The following is a 19911-nucleotide window of genomic DNA, read 5'->3' as shown; positions in this document are numbered from 1 at the left end:
ATAATCTTTGATTTAAAAATGTTATTTTCTATCTAACATTGTTTCTTTTTCATTCAAGAAAATTAAATCTTAAATCACAAGAATATATTTTCCTTGATTGAACTATATAAAATGGCTTCATTCAAGTAAGCAATTATTCAAGCAATTATATTTTTCTTTAATTAATAAATCTCATTTTATTATAAAAAATTAAAAATAAATTTAATTTTTCTTTAATTAATATAATCTCATTTCAAAATTTCTATGTTAAAACTAAATACATTTTCAAAAGAAGAATGTCCTTCTCTGCTTTGACAGGAAATGGGATAATAATCGCGAAATCTTTTCGCAATTTTCAAGCCTCCCTTGAAAGATCGAGTAACGAGCAACAAACTCACTACATGACGAACAAATATGAAGCTAAACTTTGTATCGGATGCACATGTGCGTGACATCACATTGCGAGTACTCGCATCGTTAAGCGCTCCCACCCAGTATAGCAAGAACGCTTCTAGAGGAGCCGCCGTTATATGGGTCCGCTATAGCTGCGTGTCTGTAAAGCAGGAAGTTCCGTCGAAATAGAATAGAGGCGAATTGAACTATATACCTTTACGCTTCGTGAATTTCGCATTATCTCTCATTCGCCACGCTCGATTCTTGATAGACCGGAACGATCGGATTAAGACATGAAGGAACGATGCGTAGGAGCGCACGCGTGAAATGCGCGTAAACAGTGCACGAGTATGGGAAAGGACGATGTAGTTTAATAAATTTATTATCCGGATCTTCACGTGTTCCGCCAATGATGACAAATCGGAATAAATCTGACGAGCAAATATTTTATAACAGGGAGCATGAATGTGTGTGTGTGTGTGTGTGAAAAGAAATTGTTTGGAGTCAAGCTCAAACGTAACGTCAAATGTCACGAAACATCAATACGAAAATAGTCTGATGCATAAATAAAAAAGGAAAATATTGTGAAAATATACAAGTATTTTAAAACTCTTTTGTACCGCTAGTTTAGTAAGTGTGCGTACAGTTATAAAATATTATATTGCAAAGAGAAAATCGACTTTACAACATGTAAAATGCTGTATATTTGTGGATCGATAAACAATTCAACGAATAAAGAATTTGATCGGTAATAAAAATCTCGATAATATATAAAATCAAATTAATTAAATTGTAAATTGACAAATATAACTTCATAATCGTAAGTCAGAAATTAATGAGAAATTTTCATTTATATATATGTCATTTATACACGTCACTTTTAAAATAAAATCAGAATTAAAAAAACAAGATGTATATATTAATAATTGAAAATTAGTCTGACACCTTTGCTTTTCGATTGTTATATTTTGATAAAGAATTTATACGTGAAAAAAATATATAATTTTGATAAATTGATTTGATTAATTATATAAAATTTTGAATTAAAAAATTGCGCGCGCAAATGTAAAAAATTTATACTGTAATGAAAATGTATTACAACAATTTATTTCATACAAGAAACTTGTTCCTTTATACGTTAAATATAATTATTATAGAATAAAATAAAAGATATTTCCATTTCGGAAAGGAAATAAAGAAAAAAAAGTACACGTAACATTAGAAGATAAAACGAGACATTTCGCGCATGTGTAAAAAAAATATATATACTATATTTATACATTTTTATATAATATAAAGATAAAACAAACATTTTACATTCTTAATAAATTAATATTTTATCATCACCGAAAGAAAATCTATTGTACTTACAATTTTTTCTAGCATCTCGGTGACGAGAATCGTGCACAAGAACAAGAGCTTTAACCTGACGTTATCGACTCAAGCTGGCAACATTGATTGAATTTTCGAGTTTTCATTCGTCATATTGGCACGATTAAGAATGCGTTCGAAAATCCTACCCGTGGGATAGAGTAGTACTTTCTTGACCAATCAGAACAAAGAATTCTTTGCTCCTTTTGACCCGAGTGGTCAAATTAAAAATGCTGCTCTACTTCCACGGGTAGGATTTTTGAACGCATTCTAACGCGCGACCGTTTTAGACCAATGACCAACCGTTTCCAACCGCTTTCGTTGAGCGTTTTATTAATTAACCGCTTTCGAAATTTGTGTTTTTCAGTATTTTTATTATTTTACCGTACGATAAGCAACGTGATTACGACGATTTAAGATCGCGTGGTGATTAACTAAGCTGTATATCAGCTGACGTCGAGGCGTAAAATTTGAAATGTAGCGTACGATGAAGTGAATGGGCAGGTGAACGAGTACATTCTTTGTGTTCAAACGTCCTTTATGCGGGTCGAGACGTTTCGAAATTTATCGGAATGAGCACAACACAAGATAAAAACGAGCGTAAAAAACGCTCGCTGGAAGCCGGCAGAGAAATGGCAAGCCTCTATTTCTCCTCTAATTATCGACATGTTCACTCTTTCTACTGTCTTGTTGTTTACTTCAATTCTTCTTGTTTACTCCAATATCGTTTCTTCGTTTCTCCCATCGTTTACTTACATTATTAATTTTATTGTTAATTTGCTGTCTGTTTCGTCAACTATATCTTGAAGAAATATTATTCTACATTATAAAAATGTATTATTTAAAAATGTAATATTTGATACGTTTAATAATAATGTCGATTTTGTTACAGTTGGAAAAATATAAGGCAAGGCGATCTAAAGACACAAGTACAAATACACAATGCATGGAACAATCTGACGACGAATTATTACACAACGAAAAATCTACATCGGTTAAAGAATCTGGAGTAAGAATAAGAAACAATAGTTTTGCATAAATGCATGCAGCATTTTTGCATAATTAGTATTGATTGCTCGATACTAATATATATTTTTCTTCTTATGTTAAGGTAAATGAAGATATATCCTCGAGGGATGTAACACACAGCAGTGTTAGTGTAAGCGAAGGAGAACCAGATGCTGATTTGGAAGGATTAGCAGGTCGTGTTGCAGAATTGGAAGAACTGTTACAAGGGAAAGAAGCTATAGTTGGAGCTTTAAATGCGGAAATTGATCATCTACGAGCTGAAACATCCTCTCCAAATTCATCACAAAGCCAGAGCAGCAGTGTACATGGAAAAGATATTATACCTTTGTATCATATAAAAGTAAGTCATTTATATATAAATATATCTTGTTATGAAGTAATTACTGTATAATATTTTTAATATAATATTTTTTTGGTCAAACAGTTGCAAGAGTTTGAAAATGCACTATGTGAACGTGATACTCTAATAGAACAGTTAACAGTATCTTTAGAACAAGCGTTATCTGCCAGAAGTGCTCTCACAGGACAACTTAATGCCTTAAACACCCTGCAGTTAGACAATCCTAACATGAACTTGCAGCAAAAGGTAAATGCCATATAATTCATACTGCACTTTATAATTACTAATATATGATGATAATTTTATAAAATGATGAATAATTATAAATGTTTTAGATTGAAGCGCTGGAAACAACAATGGACGATAAAGAAACGTTAATTTGTCGATTGAACGCGCATTTGACAGACATTCGTAAACATGTACAAACGTTGGAAATGGAAAGAGAAACGCGAAATGCAGAAATCAATGATTACAAAATACAGATAAATAATCTAACTGAACAAGTTCGTCTGAGTGCTACAGAGAAAAATTTAAACATTGATGAGACCTTGGCACAACAGAAACAATATGAAGCACGTATTGACAAAATCAAACAGGATATGCAGCATATTTTGAACAAATTTACCACTGTAACAAATGCCAATGCAACGCGCCACCAGCAAGAGTTAAAAGTAGGCACTTTATTATATTTTTTTATATATAACTTTGTTTAAATATTTTAATTACATAAAAAATCATTGTCTTTTTTATTTAAATATAATTATAGGAATTAGCTCTAAAAAACGAAGCTGAAATTGTCAATACAAAAGTCAAATATGAAGAAAACATCAAAGTATTGAAAGATGAAAATAAAATAATAACTGATCGTTTAAACAAAGAATTGCTGAACTTGGAAAGCAGGCACGCCAAGGAATTATCCGTCTTCCAAACGCAGTTGGCTCATTATAAGAAAACTGTCGAAGCGTTAAAGCTCGAATTGGTGAATCACTCCGAATCGCAAAAAGTTGCTCAATCGGAAGCTCAGTTGTATAAGTCAAAACTCGATGAATTGAGATTAGAAGCAGAGAACGAACGACGCATGCAAAGTTTACAGTTTCAAAAGGAAAAGGAATTGTTAAACGAGCAAATTAAACTACACAAAATTCAACTAGAGGAAATTACGTCGAAGCACATTGCAACATTGAGCATTCTAGAATCCAAGGAAAGTATTGAGCGATCGCTAGAACAGGCTTTATCAAACGCCGCTACGCTAAAGGAGGAGAATGACTCGCTGAAATATAAGCTGGATGATTTGTCGTGCAGATATTCCGCAGCGCAGTCAATGATCGAGAACAGTCAGATGCATGAAAGAAATTTGAGTGGTAGGATATATGAACTGGAGAGATCTTTATCGCGGTTCGACGCTACGAGCGTCAGCACAGTTAGCGAACTAGGTGAAACCATGTACAAAACTTTTGATGATGAGGTTCTTCAGCACCAAATAATAAAACGAAAGTTTGAGGATAAAATGGAGATGGAAGCGAAATTGATCGAAAAAATTCATATCCTCGAAGAAGATTTGTACAAAGCGAATGACAAGCTAAAACATACCGATCTCGAGAAGAAGACTTACGAAAAACAGCTAAAAGATATGAAAAATACATGTGACAAGCTGCAACGGGAAGTTACTTCCTTAAAAGAGATCAATCGTGTGACATCTCATGATGATTCTGTTCAGGAATATTTTGAAAACGATATTTTGACGAATGGTGACTTGGTACAACGTGTAGAGGTTCAGCAACAAGAAATCGAGAGCCTAAAACTACTCATGGAGCAGAAAGAAACAGAAAATGAGAAATATAAAAAAGATTTGACTGAAACAACGGAGAGAGCGGAAAAACTGGAAGCACAATGCGAGCAATTAAGAGAGGGCTTAGTCCATGCATGGGCTCAATGTGCTGAGTTTGAAGAAAAATTGAACCAAACTGCAATGAGTGATAGCAGTAAACTCAACATTTCCTTGAATAGTACGACCTCCAAGAACTTTAAAACAAATCAAAGTTTAGATGATAGTACATCAAATCAAAATGTAATAGATCAGACAAAAACTCCAGAATCGAACATTACTAATACCAGCACATTAATGGATAATATTAACGTGAAAAACAGCGAAAAAGAAGTACAACAAATTCTGGAAGGCGAATTAAGCATAGATGAGATTAAGTTTAAGTTATCTCGTTATTATACATTATGCGAGAAAATGATCGCGGAAAAAGCACAGCCCTCGACGGAAAACGCCGCTTTACAAATGGAGAAGGAAATGCTAAGTCAAGAAATCCAGGACATGATGAATCGATATAAAGAAGAATTAGAATCTGTTAAAGCAGATTCTGCCAAAGAGATCAACAGATTGCAGTTGTTGGTGCAGAATTTCAAGTCATTTCAGGCAAGTCTTTTCATCTTCGTATTTTTCTTGTTTCTATTTGGCAAATTTCTTGTAATGTCTATGTTTATACTCTTATGTAGTCTTACAACTATACTCCTTTTTTAATTGTATTTTTTTTCTCAAGGATGGGAATGACATTAATGATATAAAAGCTGAACTTAATGCACGCCATGCTAAGGAGATGGAGGAACTTCGGACATACTTCGAGCAAAAGTGCTTGCAGATGGAAAAACAATATTCTGAAGAGATCTTCAGCCAGCAATCAAAACGGATTTCTGATAATGATAGTGAAACCGAAGAGCTAACGGATGATCTATATTTTGGTGGTGCAGGCGATTGTTTAAACGCATCCAATTCCCGAGCAGTAACGTCTGACGTCAACGAGGAATCTTTGAAGGACAAGATCCTAGATGCTGAAAACCAAACGCTTGAAACAGAATACGAAAATAGCATCCAAGCATTGCGACAAGAATTGGAACATAAAGTAAAGAAAATTCAAATTATCAAGGCTGATTATGAGAAAGCAATCAAAGAACAAAAAGAGTTGTACGAATTTCAAATTCGCGATCTTGAAGCAAAGCTAGAACGTTCCTTGGCAGTATCTATTGTGCACCAGGTGAGAAAAAATTTTCTAATTATTATGAGATTTTGCTTTATTAATGATACATTTGTTGATAATAGCAATTTTTTTGTGCCATGTGTGTTGTATGTAAAGATCGTTTGCTTACAATAATAATATTCAAGCGTTCTATTATAAAACAGTTCAAACTTTGAATGTATCAATATATAAATGCTACAAAATTATATTTTTGAAAATGGAATATAATTCTCATATATGTGAATTTTAATTAAACTACAATGTTTTTTTTATATTCTACATACATTTCTCTAAAAACTCTATAAAATCATGAAATAAAATTCTAATAGTTTAGCTTGTTGAAATATGTATTATATATTATAGATCTTATTTCTTCATGAAATATATATCAACAATTAATTGAAAGATTTCAATTAAAATTTATTATATTTTATTTATTAAAAAGTAAAACAAAATTTTTTATATATATAATTACGAAGAATTTATTTATTTCTTTATTTATATTAATTATAAAAGTTATGGCAAAATTCTTATTATAAAATTCAGGAAATGTGTTAAAATGTAGATGCATGGCATGATCAGCGTGCACTAATTATTATTAGTACATTTTTCATCTTGAAATTTCTTTAATTTCTTGTTTTTCAATCTCTTTTATTGTAATTAATGCATTTTTTCCTTTTAAAATGTACAAATGAAAAATAAATTATCTTTTTCCACTATGAATTTATATCAAAATACAAATTTATTTGTGACTAACATGCCGCTATGCGACTTCATGTTTGCATGCAGTATTGTCAGACAGAATGGGAGACATTGGAAAATGATGAATTATCGAGTCTGCGTGACGCTTATAAACATCAATTGGAAGAACAGATCGCGCTAGCTAGACAGGACATTGTCAACGCTCTTCAAGAACAATTTCAGGTAGATGTGGATCGTATGAAACTGGGCAGATTGAGAATGAGATATAAGCGAAATGAAAATTAGCTGCAAATTATTTAAAAGTTTATAATTTCTGTGTGTTACTTTGTATGTTGCCATATAAGCTTCTGCTTATAGGATTTGCCTTCATGTATTTGTTCGATGATTTATTAAGAGCCATTTAGGAGATGTTTATTGAAAGTTGTAATTATGATTGTGTACAGGCATTATTATCAGTGGAAGCAGACAAAGAAGATAATTGGCCGACCGAATTGTTAGAACTGCGAGATAAATTCACATGCAACGCTAAGAAAGAAATTGAGGAAATAAAAAAGATGCATAGTGCGGAATTAATTCGTCTGAGAGATGAACACGCTTGCATTGTAGCACGAATGTGCGAGCAACACCAAAAAGAAATCGCCAATCTTAAAACTCAGAATTCAAGTAATAATCAAGAAGTTGGCTGTGTTGAATCTCTAGAAAATAATATTATGGAAGAAAGGTAATTGATGAAATATCTTATATAATTTTAATGTCGAATCATAGAAAATTTAATCATTGAAAATATTTAATACATTTTGAAAGATTTTTAATCTTCAAATTGATTTGTGAATTGAGAATTAAAATAATTAGAGTCTTGTATTTCTAGAGATCACAATATGAAAAATTTAACTGTACAAACATTTTAACATATTTAAATATGTAATGTAAAATTTTTATTAGGGATAACTTAAAGAAAACATGTGTGACTCTTAAGAATTTGATTGGAGAATTAGTTAATTACTTTGCCATTTGTGAAGAAGAAGTTAACAACACTCTGATCAATGAAGTCCTGAAAAGACAATTAACAGAATCTGTCTTTACTCATGAAGGAAATTTAAGCAAAGACGACAGTATTACATCCGAAACACAATGCAAAGACCAAAGATTTAATCAAACCAACATTAAAAGAGTCCATTTTGCTCCCCAATCCAGCAAAATAAATTCCATTGTTAACAGCGATAACAAGACATTAGTTGAGGAAGACATGGATGAGATATTAAGAAAGGAACTAAAGGCTTGTTTAAGACGTCTGAAATCGGATAGCACACAAATACTCAATCTTTCACTACCAAGTGGCGAAGACAATATTGGATTGTCGTCAAAAGAGACTCTCTTAGCAAACAATCTTAATGAAGAACTTTCTTTAAAATTGAATCATGCTGAAGCTTTGATATTAAGTTACCAAGAAGAAGCAGAACGATTAAAATTGCATATTTTAGAATTACAACAAAAGTTAATTAGTGCAGAGAACAAAAAAGAAGTAATCACAGAGGGATACGGCGAAAGCTATCTCTCTGGAGTTGATATTACATTGCAAGACTTTTCACAAGTGCTAGAAAAAGGTAAATTTCTATCTAACTTTTGTAAATTAATAGTTTATTTGTTAAACATATAAGATCAATTAATATATATAATTATATAATTTTTATTATCAATTATAATTCCAATGTCTTACAAGAAAAATGGATATTTTATTTGATATCAAATTTATAAGTTATATTAATTAAGTAATTTATTTATTTCAAATATATTTATATCATTAGTACACTTATTTTTTATGTTTTAAATATTTTGTTTAAGCGATATATTTTTATATATAATTGCAGCTAGACATGTCTTATCGAATGGCGGAGGTGACACATCTTATTTATTACAATTAATAGAAGAGTTGTGCAGGCAAAATGACAAACTACTGGACGATGCTAGAAGGGAAAGGGAAGATTTGCAACAACAGGTAAAATTATTCATTTTTATTATTTGCAAAATGCATTGTTGCATGATTTCTGATCATTCGATATTGGTATGTCGATACAGTTATGAGTATTGTGGTGTACTGTTCATTGAAAAATGATTTGTCTTTGTAATTCATTACAATTCTAAACACTTCTATATCACATGCTTCATATTCACATTATATTTATATCATACCTGTTTTATTATACAGCAACACATACAATTAACACAAATATTTTTTTCTCTTATATAGCACGTTTTTTACACAATGCAATTGTGAAAAAGTATGTAATTATTTTAATTTTTTTTTCTTTATTTTTAAGTTAATATTAGAAGGAATTAAAAGTGATTCTTTATTACACACACTGTACAGAGTGTCTTAAGAAAATTGAATATTTTAGTGCTTCAATCTTTTGAGATTTTTGCCTTTTGCATATTATTAGTTGAAATCACAAATCATTGAGTCTCTATCTAATCTTTTATTTTAAATATATAAGTTTTCATTTTCCTTGCAGTCTACGATATTCAGACCTTGAAATTCTTATTTTTATTGATAACTAAATTTTGAATATTTCAGCAATTTACGTCAAGAATAAACTTACATATTCACTTTTCCTCGTACACCCTGTATATAAAATAATGACAGTATTTTTCATTAATCAATTCATCAATTTATAAAACAACCATAATTTAAAATAGTGTGCACGTATGGCAATTATATATATCATTCTATAAGTAAATATTTTATTAATCACATAGAGTTAATAGAGAAAATTCTCCAAATTAAAAGTGTAAAGGTCTGCAATGTAGGTTTTAAGAGATTGATTGGCGTTCTTGTCTTGCCAGCAGGTACCTTTAGAACCCACTCCTACCCCATACATTCACAGGGTTTGCTGCAAAAAGGTAAATTATAGAATTACTAATATTAATTTAAACGCTCTTCGCGTAAGTTATTCTCCCATATCGACTATAATAAATTAATATACGTGTAACGCTCTATCATAAAATTAGAAAGTGTAAATAAATTTTTTTTTAAATGTGTCATTTATATCATTTCTAACGCCCATTTGTAACACTAACTATATATACGTTTGTGGTAGTGCTATTAAAATGTACTGTTGCTTAAATATTTATCACATGGTGTTGCAATATATAATAATCGCTTTGCATGCTATATTGTAGGCACATTTTATTATAATAATAGAATGATTTTTTTATTATCTAATATCTTGCTATTAATTATTTTATTATTTGGGAGTGAAACACATTGTAACTAACAATGACTAAAACTATTATCAAATAATTGTAATCCAATTAACATTATTTCTAAAAATTATAGAAAAAAATTTATTTTTCAAAATTCTTTTTTAAAACCTATTTTTCTAATTTTTTAACATACTTTGTTTATTAACTTTTTTATTTAATAAGAATTTGTATAATGTCGAAAAATTTTTTAGATATTTGTGAGAAAGTCTTAACAATCTGTTTTATTGTTTATATTGTTAAAAAATCAAATTTGCGAATTTGTCGAATTGTGTGTTCTAAAAATAATTAAAGTGAAAACACATCTGCGGTAAAAATTTATTACTATACATTTCTACGATTACTATTCATTATTCTAACTGTAGTTACTTTTATTCAGATTGAGGCAGCGGACAAGCAATTGCGAGCGACGCGCCGATTTTTGGACGAGCAAGCGAGCGAACGCGAGATGGAGCGTGATGAAGCCGCGAAGCAAATTCAACTCTTGCAAGAACAGCTCAAGGAACGCGAGCGTAAGAAGGAGAGAGATATACGAATGAGTTGTGAGGTAAAACTCTTCTTGGAATCATTTAATCCTTTAAATGTGATGATTTTTTTGTTAAGTACGAACATAAAACATACGCTTTTGTGATCACTCGCTGGCTAGCTAAGGTTTACTGACTTTTTAATTAATCCTTAATTAGTCAAAGATTGCGATATTGTGACGTTTGAAAATTTTTAAAGAGAGAGATATTATTATTCGCATTTAAAAATTAGATATTATAATTCAAACATTTTGTAATCTGAAGAGATTTTAAGTAAATGATGATATAATGATTTGGTTATTACTAATTTAAGGATTAATTAATCTAAATATTTCTAAATTCACTTTAGCAGTTATTGCACTAACCAGAAAAAACTGGCATAACGACTGCCATTTCTAAAACTTAACTACAGGTCTCTGTGGTTATTTTAATATAAAATTTAACATAGATTTAAGGCTGCTAAAAATAGAATATATGCCACTTATAGAAAATGAGGTCAATTTTATAAATTTAACATAGAGAGAGAAGATTCCTTTATTTAAATTATAATATTGCTATTTAAATAATATATACAGGATGTCCGGAAAATCTCCCGCAGTATTTTGGGAAGTGATTCGGGATCCAAAAAGAAGGAAAAAAAGTTATAAACATAGGTCCGAAAATAAGTCGTTTCCAAATTATAACCACTTTTATGTTAAAAAAAATCGTAATTTATAGTCCGCTGGGCATCCCTCCTTTTTAAATTAAAAAATTTTTAATTTAAGAAAAATTTAAAAAAGAGGGGTGCCCAGTGGATTATAAATTACGATTTTCTTAACATAAAAGTGTCTATAACTCACAAACGACTTATTTTCGAACTATGTTTATATAGCTTCTTTTCCTTCTTTTTGAGTCCCGAATCACTTCCCGAAGTACTGCGGGCGATTTTCCGGACACCCTGTATAATAATATAGGTTGCAAATATATATGTAAATTATAATTACAGTTCAGCAATCAAATTTACCGATATTTTTACACAATTCTATGTACTAATAATGCATTAATTATTTTTATAAATCTTGAATGTAATCACATGATGTATCTTTTTCTATTAAAAACATATTAGAGATAAAATATTATATAAAACTTACATTTTATAAAAGAAGGAATTTAAATATATAGCAATCAAGAGAGACAATTCTATTAAAAACACAATGTAATACAGAACTTAAATTTAACTACAAATGAGAGGATTTATTATTTTGAAAATTAATTGTATCGCTGGCAATTAATGTCACGCATCACTACTAATTGTATTAACACAAATTTTTCTGCACTCTGGTTTGGGTTTTCTATTTGTCGCACAAAGCAGTCTGAGCTATCATCTGAAACAACTTCAGGCATCCCTGAGCTTCAAGCCACGCCCGATGCAACTGTGAGTGATATTGTATTTAATTTGATTTTTGACTTTTTACACAGTTTTTGCTTCCTCATGAACATACAGTGGCTAAGATTAATGCGTTTACTAAAATTACATATTATTTAGCAAATTGCATAACTGTACAGAGTTTACTTATTTATTTATCTTTACCACAAAAATATATTGAGAAAAATTAAACATCTTAATGTATTTAAATGCCTAGCACATTCGATAAATAATAAGTGAAAATATTAAAAGTGATATAATGAAAAAGTTCAGACTACTTGACAAAAATACATTTCACTTTTATTTTTTACAACTTTTTTTATATAATTTTTACTTAGCAATTATATAATTGTTTTTATATAATTAATTATGTATATATGGTTTTCTTTTTACCCACTGTATGTTAGCATATAATTATTGTAAAACCAAAGATAATATATATCTCTATGCTTTACATGTTGGGTCATGCTTGACTGGAATTATAGGTGACATCCTGAAAAAAGCGATGTATTAATAACTAGCTAATATATATGTATATACTACATACATATGATTTATGATTTATAGGTGGAGGCTCTCGAATCTCAGGTGAGAGAAATGTCATCGTTAATGTCCGACACGGAGGCAAAGAAGTCGGAAAAGGAGAGTGAATTGAAAGCTGCAGTGGATAAAATATGGGTCTTACGAGAGATCATTGCTGACTTGGAACAACAGTTACAAGTTAAAATTGAGAGGGAGGAATCTTTGCAGTTACAAATCAGTCAATTGGAAGCCGTGATAACCGCACAAACAAAAAATCAGCAGGATCTAGTCCAAGAGCTGGACACTATAAAATCTGGCACTGAAAGTAAACATTTGAATGAACAAATTAATCTTTTAGAGGTAAATATCAGATAAATACATAAATTATACAGATAAATATAAAAAGAGAAAGAGGAAAGGAAAGAGAAAATAATATTATACAAAAAATTATATTCTCTATGTTTTAGGAGGAATTGAATAAACACAAATTAAGCTCAGAGCACTTTAATGTCAATTCGTCCGTTTTGAAGCAGATAAAAGCAGAACTCCACGAGATGCAAAATCAATTAGACAAGAGGATCCGAGAATTGGAATCCGCGCATATGTGCAGTTCAAATTTGAGCTTGAGTCAGCCGAGTGAAGACGTTTCGATTAGAGAACAAATTGACGCAACGAGATGTTTAACACCAGATGATCCGTCCTCACCGCCAATGTTGCCGCTGGATCAAGTACTCAAGTTGAAAGATAAAATGCTGAAGCATGCACGCGCGGAGGAAGTAGCTTTTAAAAGAATCAAAGATCTAGATATGCAATTGACAGCGATGAAGAATCAGAATGAAGAATTACTAGCGGAGCAGGAGATTTTACATCAGACAATATCCGAACAATTATTCCAGATTGAAGCGATGCGCAGTCGCTTAGAACAACACAGGCAAAGTGCTCCGTTCGCTCAGAAACAGGCAACATCTCGTTTAGAATTACAATTACACGAAGCTACTACAAAGTATCATTCATTGGAGCAAACTATTACTAACAAAGAAATAGAATTGAAAGAATTGAAAACTCAACTCGAAAGAACTAATCAAATGCTGGCGGAGAAGGAAACAGAAATGGAAAACTTTTTACAATCGGAAAATAGCGCACTACGAAAGATTGATCAATTGAAAGATCAATTAAAACTCGTTCAGGAAGAGAAGAAAATGTTGCAAATAAAGGTTGGAACCCAAGAGCATGCTCAATCAGAACTGCCGCAATTGATTGACACCATGTTGGCAGATAAGAACGAAGAGATTGACCATTTGAAAGAACAATTATCTAGAAAAGAGAAACAATTAAACGCCTATTCATCGCTTGCTTTGGACGACACACAACTGAGGGATTTGACGAAACAAGCAGAAGCCAAGAACAGCGCGCGAACATTGAGCGATATCCTTTCTATACATTCAGAATGCGAGGAATTCCCTGAAGCTATTCGAGCTATTAATGCAACGCACATGACATCGCAAAATATTTCCAACATTAAAGTTCCTACATCTGTATCGAAAAATACATTAACTATAAATACTTTCGATACTGCAGAGGTATCTTTACTCAATGTAGATAAAATAGATGCTCAAGTTCCACCATTGGATTTAGATTCACACACACATAGTTTCAGTGACGTCCGTCACTCAGAAATTGAGTTACATCATACCGAAGGCGAATCAAAATTGTCATCTCCCAAGAACAATGATATCAGCGAAGATTCTCGACGAACCGAAGAATTACTTAATGAAAAGATGAAAGAAATTGAGAACTTGTCAAGTCAATTGCAAATTCTGCAGCAGGAACTGGAACTGAAGTCTAATGCTTTAAATAAACATGAAATCGAGTTGGTTTCCATGCATAAACAGTATCAAGAGATGGAGGATGAGTATAAAGAAATTGTTGAAAACTTGGTACGAGATAAAAATTTTTATAAAAATCAATATGAATTGACTCAAGCATCAGAGAGTAAAATAAAGAAAGATCTGGAAGAAGTTGAGAATATTTTGAAATTGAAGACGGACGAGCTCGAAGATCACAAGAACAAGATGCAAGTAAATGAAAGGATTATCACGGAATTGAATATGAAGAACTCAAAGCTGAAGAAAGAGATAACAATTAGAGAGACGGACCAAGTGAAAAACAACTTATTACTGCAAGATAAGACACAGGAACTACAAAGATTCAAGGAACTTATTCTAGAGAAAGATATCGCATTGGAGACTCTTCAAACACGCAATGTTGAAATCGAGAACGAGAACAAACAGTTGTACGAGTTCAAGACAAAGTTTCATGCGCGTGAACAAGAAATTGCCGAATTGCAAGACGAGATCTTGCGGTTGACAGACGGTTTAAATAATCGAGATCAGGTTATCCGTAAGTTAGAGGAGATAGCAAAACGAACAAGCGATGTTCACTCAGGTGCATCATCACCCTCATCCTCTATGAGTAATAAAGACCAAGAAATCCATCATCTACAGGAGTTCCTGAAAGAAAAGGACAAAGTAATTAGGCAGATGAGCGACGATAGTAAGAGCTTGCAGCAAGCGTTGGAAACTATTCAGAACAAGATGAAAGAATCTGGTAATGTTGTGGAACTAAGAAGAAAATTGAAGGATGAACGTAAGATGAACGAGGATTTGAAAAATATAGTGCAACAGTTACAGAAAGAATTAGAATTAAAAGATGCATCCGCGCAATGCTCGCAGGATGATAGCGATATTGAAGATATGGTCCAACGGGAACTGAATCTCTCCGCGCGATTGGATAAGCAAATTATGCAGGTCATTAAAAACGATGGTAACGAGGAGATCGTAGAAGGAGCGACGAAAGAATGTCAGCAGAAGTTAAACGAGATCAGTTTAGACAATATGGAGCTGAAGAAACTGAAAGAGGATCTTGAAATCGATTGTGATATAATGAAACATCGGATCGCCCAATATGAGAATCGTATTCTGCAATTGAAGGCTGATTTAACAGAAGAGACAAAGAAAGTAGTCAGACTAGATCAGGAACTTATGTCAGAGAGAAACACAATAAAGTTCTTAAGGATGCAGATAGAAGAACATCGTCGAAAGACAGAAATGGGACGAGTTCAAGATACCAATTTAATCGAATTTTTGCAGAAAAAATTGGTAATCTCTCTGGAGAACGAGGGAAAGCTTCGTAATGATCTAGCATCGATGAGGCAACAGCAGATTAATCTAGAATCACAATTTACGTCCATGAAGAAATTGATAGAAACCGAAAACATTAATTTGTCAAACTTTGCTACAGCTGCAGAGAATAAACCAGAGAGGTATACACGTTAATTTTTAATTTATTTAATTTTTTATTGTTTTTATGTATTATGTGCCATTTTGCTAATGTTCTTTATGATGTTTTGTGTTATATAATATACTATTGTATAATATACTAATACTTTTTTTTTTATTTCTTCTATTTAAGGACAAGTGACGATCCCAAGGAAAGTCGTGATAACAATACAGAGTTGCGGGAAAATATAAAGAGATTAGAAATTGAGGTGAGTACATATGAAAAGCGATTGGAAATCGCAACAGAAGAACAAGAAAAATTGATCAGCAGCCTAGCATTAGCTAATGGAATGAAGGAAATTATGGAAGCGAATCTGAATAGAACTATGAAAGAATTGAAAGAGCGGGAAGAAGAGCTTGATTACCTGCAGAAGCAGCTAAAAATGATGACAGAAGCTGAAAATAGCAAACAACGAGACGCTGAACTGGACGAAATCAAAGTATTACGCAGAGAAATTAGCATTGCTCGTGAAACTAAGATAAATCTAGAGGCTGACATAAATCTTGCAAGGCAAAAACTGAAGGAATCCGCAGATCGGGAGCTGAAGCTTACACATATGGTGGGGTCCTTGAAAGAACGAGAGACAGAGCTTAATACGAAACTAATGATTGCAAAAGAGAAGGAAAAGAACCTAAAGGATTGGATCGAGAATTTGCAACCAAACTTAAAAGTCATTGCCGAAAAAGAGGAAAATATAAGGAAGCTGATGAATTTCAACACAGATACACCTGCGACCTCTGTACAGAGGATTAAAGATTTAAATGAATTAGTCGAGAGATACTCTGTCGAGAAGAACAATCTTGAACAAGAACTCAACAAGATGATGGTAGATAAGGAAATGTTGATGAATCGTGCGAAGGTACTCGAAGGAGAGATAAAGAAACTGAAAAACGCACAGGCTCCTACATCCAACAATTCAACAATAGTTCCTATTGAAAGGGTATCAAATTTTATATTTTTTTAATAATTAAAATTATAATAATTAAAATATATATTGTGAATTCAATTTTTCTGTCTTCCAAAATTAAAAGACAACAGTTGATTTGATTAATGATGCATTATTTTTACATTTTTTTTTACATTTTTTTTAAAATTTTTTTATAACAATTTATATACGCAGAGATTAATCAATTATACATTTCAGAGTATAAATAGCAATAAATATAGCATAATCTTATTTTTTATATGTCCAGTTGCAAAAACTTTACGGCTCATACTTACGAGTAGACAGTAGACGAAAGGCATTGGCATACCAGAAGAGATATTTGCTGTGCATCGTTGGCAGTTACCAGTATTGCGAGGAGAACACATTAAGTGTGCTCGCGCAATTGACTCAATCTCAACGCATTTACACGCGATTGTCGCATAAGAAAAAAGTGCGGTTCAGGATCGCCGTGTTAACAATAGTCAGTATATACAGGATGAAATGGTTGACCCAACGTTGGCGAATAGGAAAACGCGTGGGTGCTAATGCTATTATAGGTAGTGTAGATCAATTAGTAATTGATGTGCCGCCTACCATAAAAATTGCGTCGAATTATTCTCCACCAGTGAGAGAAAGGACGACAAAGTAAGTAAAAAGTGACAAAAGTATTATATATTTTTCTATTAAATTTACAGAGATGATCATCTATTGAAAATCTTTCTAAAGTGGCAAGACAATTATCCAGCAAAGAAACATACATCTCTAATTGATAGATTTGTTGTGTATTCCGTATGACTCTGTCTTTAAAAAAATATTACAGTCTTGTTGAAATCAAGTTATCAATTTTATCATGGAACTCAAAATCTTACCATCTCTATATATTTTTCTATTTATCATTAATATAACAGCATTTGGCTCACATTTGATTATTGAGAAATTTAAAGCGTGTAGTCTGTATTTTTTTTATTATAACGATTATTTTATACACATTATATATATATATATATTGTATGTTTCAGTAAATTAAGCGGATTGAATACCATCAAACAGTATTATCAAGAAGTAAAAAATTTCCACGAGATACTTGACGCAGCTTGGGCAGAGACAGGAACTAGTCATATTATCTCAGAATAACATATTTTTAAAACTTGTAGAAGAGAGGGAAGAGAAGAGAGAAATTTAGATATAGTTAGCATTAAGAATATTATGTAATCATTTAAAACAGTGCTGGGATTTACTTGCAACTTTCGGCCAGATTTCTTAGCTTACGCCTACTGTTCCCCTCTTACCGCTCGCGCCTTAGCGACCGCGCCACCGAACGCTCGTAACTAAGGAGCGCTCAGGAACGTGCGCGTCACAAATGTAATGTGGCAATCTATCTAAGTTCTCTTTATTGTTTATTAATAATAAAAATAATTATTCTATTATTAATTACGTATATGTTCTGTAACAATTTAAAATATTTGTGTTTTGAAACGTAATTACAATAAAGAGAACTTAGATAGATAAATTGCCACATTACATTTGTGACGCGCACGTTCCTGAGCGCTCCTTAGTTACGAGTGGCGCGAGCGGTAAGAGGGGAACAATAGGCGTAAACTAAGAAATCTGGCCGAAAGTTGCAAGTAAATCCCAGCACTGATTTAAAACAATGTTGCATATATAGGTCGTGTTTCTTAAAATTTGTTCACACAATTTGATAATTTTCGAGTTTTTTTTCTTAATTTTGGACTCACAAATTTTCTTAGACTTGATCAATTTTGAATCTCTAGATTTAAATATTAATTTGTAAATTTGTCAATTTTGACTCATGAATTTAAATGACTGTTTCTCTATTAGAGTAAAAAAATCTTGGAATTTTTTTATCAATGAGAATTTAAATTTTTATTCGGACATCATTTGCGTTTGATATATACTCACTTTTTTTTAAGTCTGATTTTTTCCTATTTCATCATTTATTATAATACTTTTTCCTTTTGTTTGCTAAACACGTCCTGTATTTTGTACTAAATTGCAATCGTCAATGGCCGATCTGCATGGGATTTCTATTTCCGTTCGACTGCACGATTTACATCGCATTAATTGATAATAAACTTGATCATAATTGATCATAAACTCAACTGATGAGAGAAATGTAAATTTCGTCAGCTTGACCGGAAATAATCGGAACTGGGCATTTATATGGACTTTGTAATATAGAAAGAGACTGCGGCTTTATATATTTTTCACTCGCATTACTATCTCATGTGAGATTTTTTATTTTCGCGGTATCTTTCACTTATTGATTACAGTGACGTAATTTCTAAATGTCACCTGAGAAATTATAAGAAATGTGAATTATAAGACAGCATTAATAAGAAGGACATGTTACAGCGTAGATCTTAGCATTGTAAGACACATGAGAGGCTTTTATTGATTGTTAATAAATAAAAGCGTGTTCTGCGAAAGTTGATGTTAAGCTGAACACATTATGCTTGTATTTATGATATTATTATTCCATGAATTATGTAATGTAGGTAATATATAAGTATGTAAACCTGTGTGTGCCTTCTACGCTGTAAAGCGCATTCATTATTTATTTATCGACAAATTGTACTAAGCCTTTTATACAGGGCGATCCTGAAAAACGTTATGTCTTTAAAATGACGTATTCCTGACACCATTCTAAGACAATTTTTCCTTTACCAAAATTTGATTTGAAGCGTAGTTTTTGAATTATGAGCAAAAATAGTTAGTAAATCACGCGTCGGGTACAGAAGGCAGGCAGGAGCGGCGCGGCGTGCCGCGAGCGCGGGCGCAGCTGACCGCCCGACGGGTGATTATCACCGCATGAGTCGCTAACTATTTTATCTTATAACATAAAATTATGCTTTAAATAAAATTTTGGTAAAGAAGAAAATGTCTTAGAATTACGTCAGAAATACGTGTTCCTTAAAATAACGTTATTTTAATAATGAAAAGTTGTTCCGGATCGCCGGCCGTCCGACGTTGCAATCAGCTGATTGCTACACGCGATGTGTGTATGGCGGAGTGTGTGCGTAAGAGAGAGAGAGAAAGAGAGAGAGAGAGAGAGAGAGAGAGAGAGAGAGGGAGGGTAGGAG

General features: G+C 32.1%; 2 protein-coding genes across 17 annotated transcripts in view; one reads left to right on the top strand and one right to left on the bottom strand.

The window, feature by feature from the left end:
* The window catches only part of Chsy (Chondroitin sulfate synthase), a 38228-nt gene that overhangs the window by 18149 nt on the left and 168 nt on the right, over nt 1–19911 (bottom strand). For 3 of the 5 annotated variants that reach the window (XM_083098297.1, XM_083098292.1, XM_083098295.1), the window contains exons 1-2: nt 1744–1807; nt 587–803 (exon numbers count right to left, since the gene is read on the bottom strand). The exons of 1 other annotated variant lie outside the window; for it this stretch is intronic. The gene's annotated coding sequence lies outside the window, so the exon portion shown is untranslated. Of the gene's footprint in view, nt 1–586; nt 804–1743; nt 1826–19911 lie in introns of those variants that run through there. One more of the 5 variants, XM_083098293.1, reaches the window with a different exon arrangement.
* On the top strand, nt 293–19509 carry LOC145971034 (uncharacterized). 12 transcript variants are annotated; one of them, XR_014438729.1, is made up of 20 exons: nt 2013–2378; nt 2636–2752; nt 2855–3112; nt 3197–3358; nt 3448–3783; nt 3879–5537; nt 5662–6153; nt 6925–7059; nt 7281–7558; nt 7780–8441; nt 8706–8833; nt 9679–9735; nt 10475–10642; nt 11968–12033; nt 12592–12906; nt 13014–15868; nt 16018–16825; nt 17079–17455; nt 17830–18034; nt 18462–19508. XR_014438729.1 is itself a non-coding variant. In XM_083098249.1 (19 exons), exons 2-19 carry the CDS (start codon nt 2690–2692, stop codon nt 17942–17944), a joined length of 8934 nt encoding a protein of 2977 aa, XP_082954375.1. In that variant the 5' UTR covers nt 293–970; nt 2636–2689; the 3' UTR covers nt 17945–19509. The 12 variants fall into 12 exon arrangements, 11 of the variants coding, with proteins under 11 accessions (XP_082954375.1, XP_082954374.1, XP_082954370.1 ...); XM_083098249.1 differs by lacking the exon at nt 2013–2378 and adding an exon at nt 293–970 and having other exon boundaries at nt 17830–19509; XM_083098248.1 differs by lacking the exon at nt 2013–2378 and adding an exon at nt 1024–1120 and having other exon boundaries at nt 17830–19509.

The sequence above is a fragment of the Camponotus vicinus genome, unplaced genomic scaffold (assembly GCF_025532165.1).
Source record: "Camponotus vicinus isolate PSW18456_S1 unplaced genomic scaffold, iyCamVici1.0 SCAF_4, whole genome shotgun sequence".
NCBI lineage: Eukaryota > Metazoa > Arthropoda > Insecta > Hymenoptera > Formicidae > Camponotus > Camponotus vicinus.
This window is presented reverse-complemented; position numbering and strand designations above follow the sequence as displayed.

Bases quoted from the DNA above. Each gene is read 5' to 3' on its own strand.
- LOC145971034 (XM_083098242.1), top strand. From the start codon at position 2,316: ATGAGCACAACACAAGATAAAAACGAGCGTAAAAAACGCTCGCTGGAA. The intron at 3,113-3,196 runs GTAAGTCATTTA...TTGGTCAAACAG, and splicing joins TACCTTTGTATCATATAAAA to TTGCAAGAGTTTGAAAATGC. The intron at 9,736-10,474 runs GTAAATTATAGA...ACTTTTATTCAG, and splicing joins ACAGGGTTTGCTGCAAAAAG to ATTGAGGCAGCGGACAAGCA.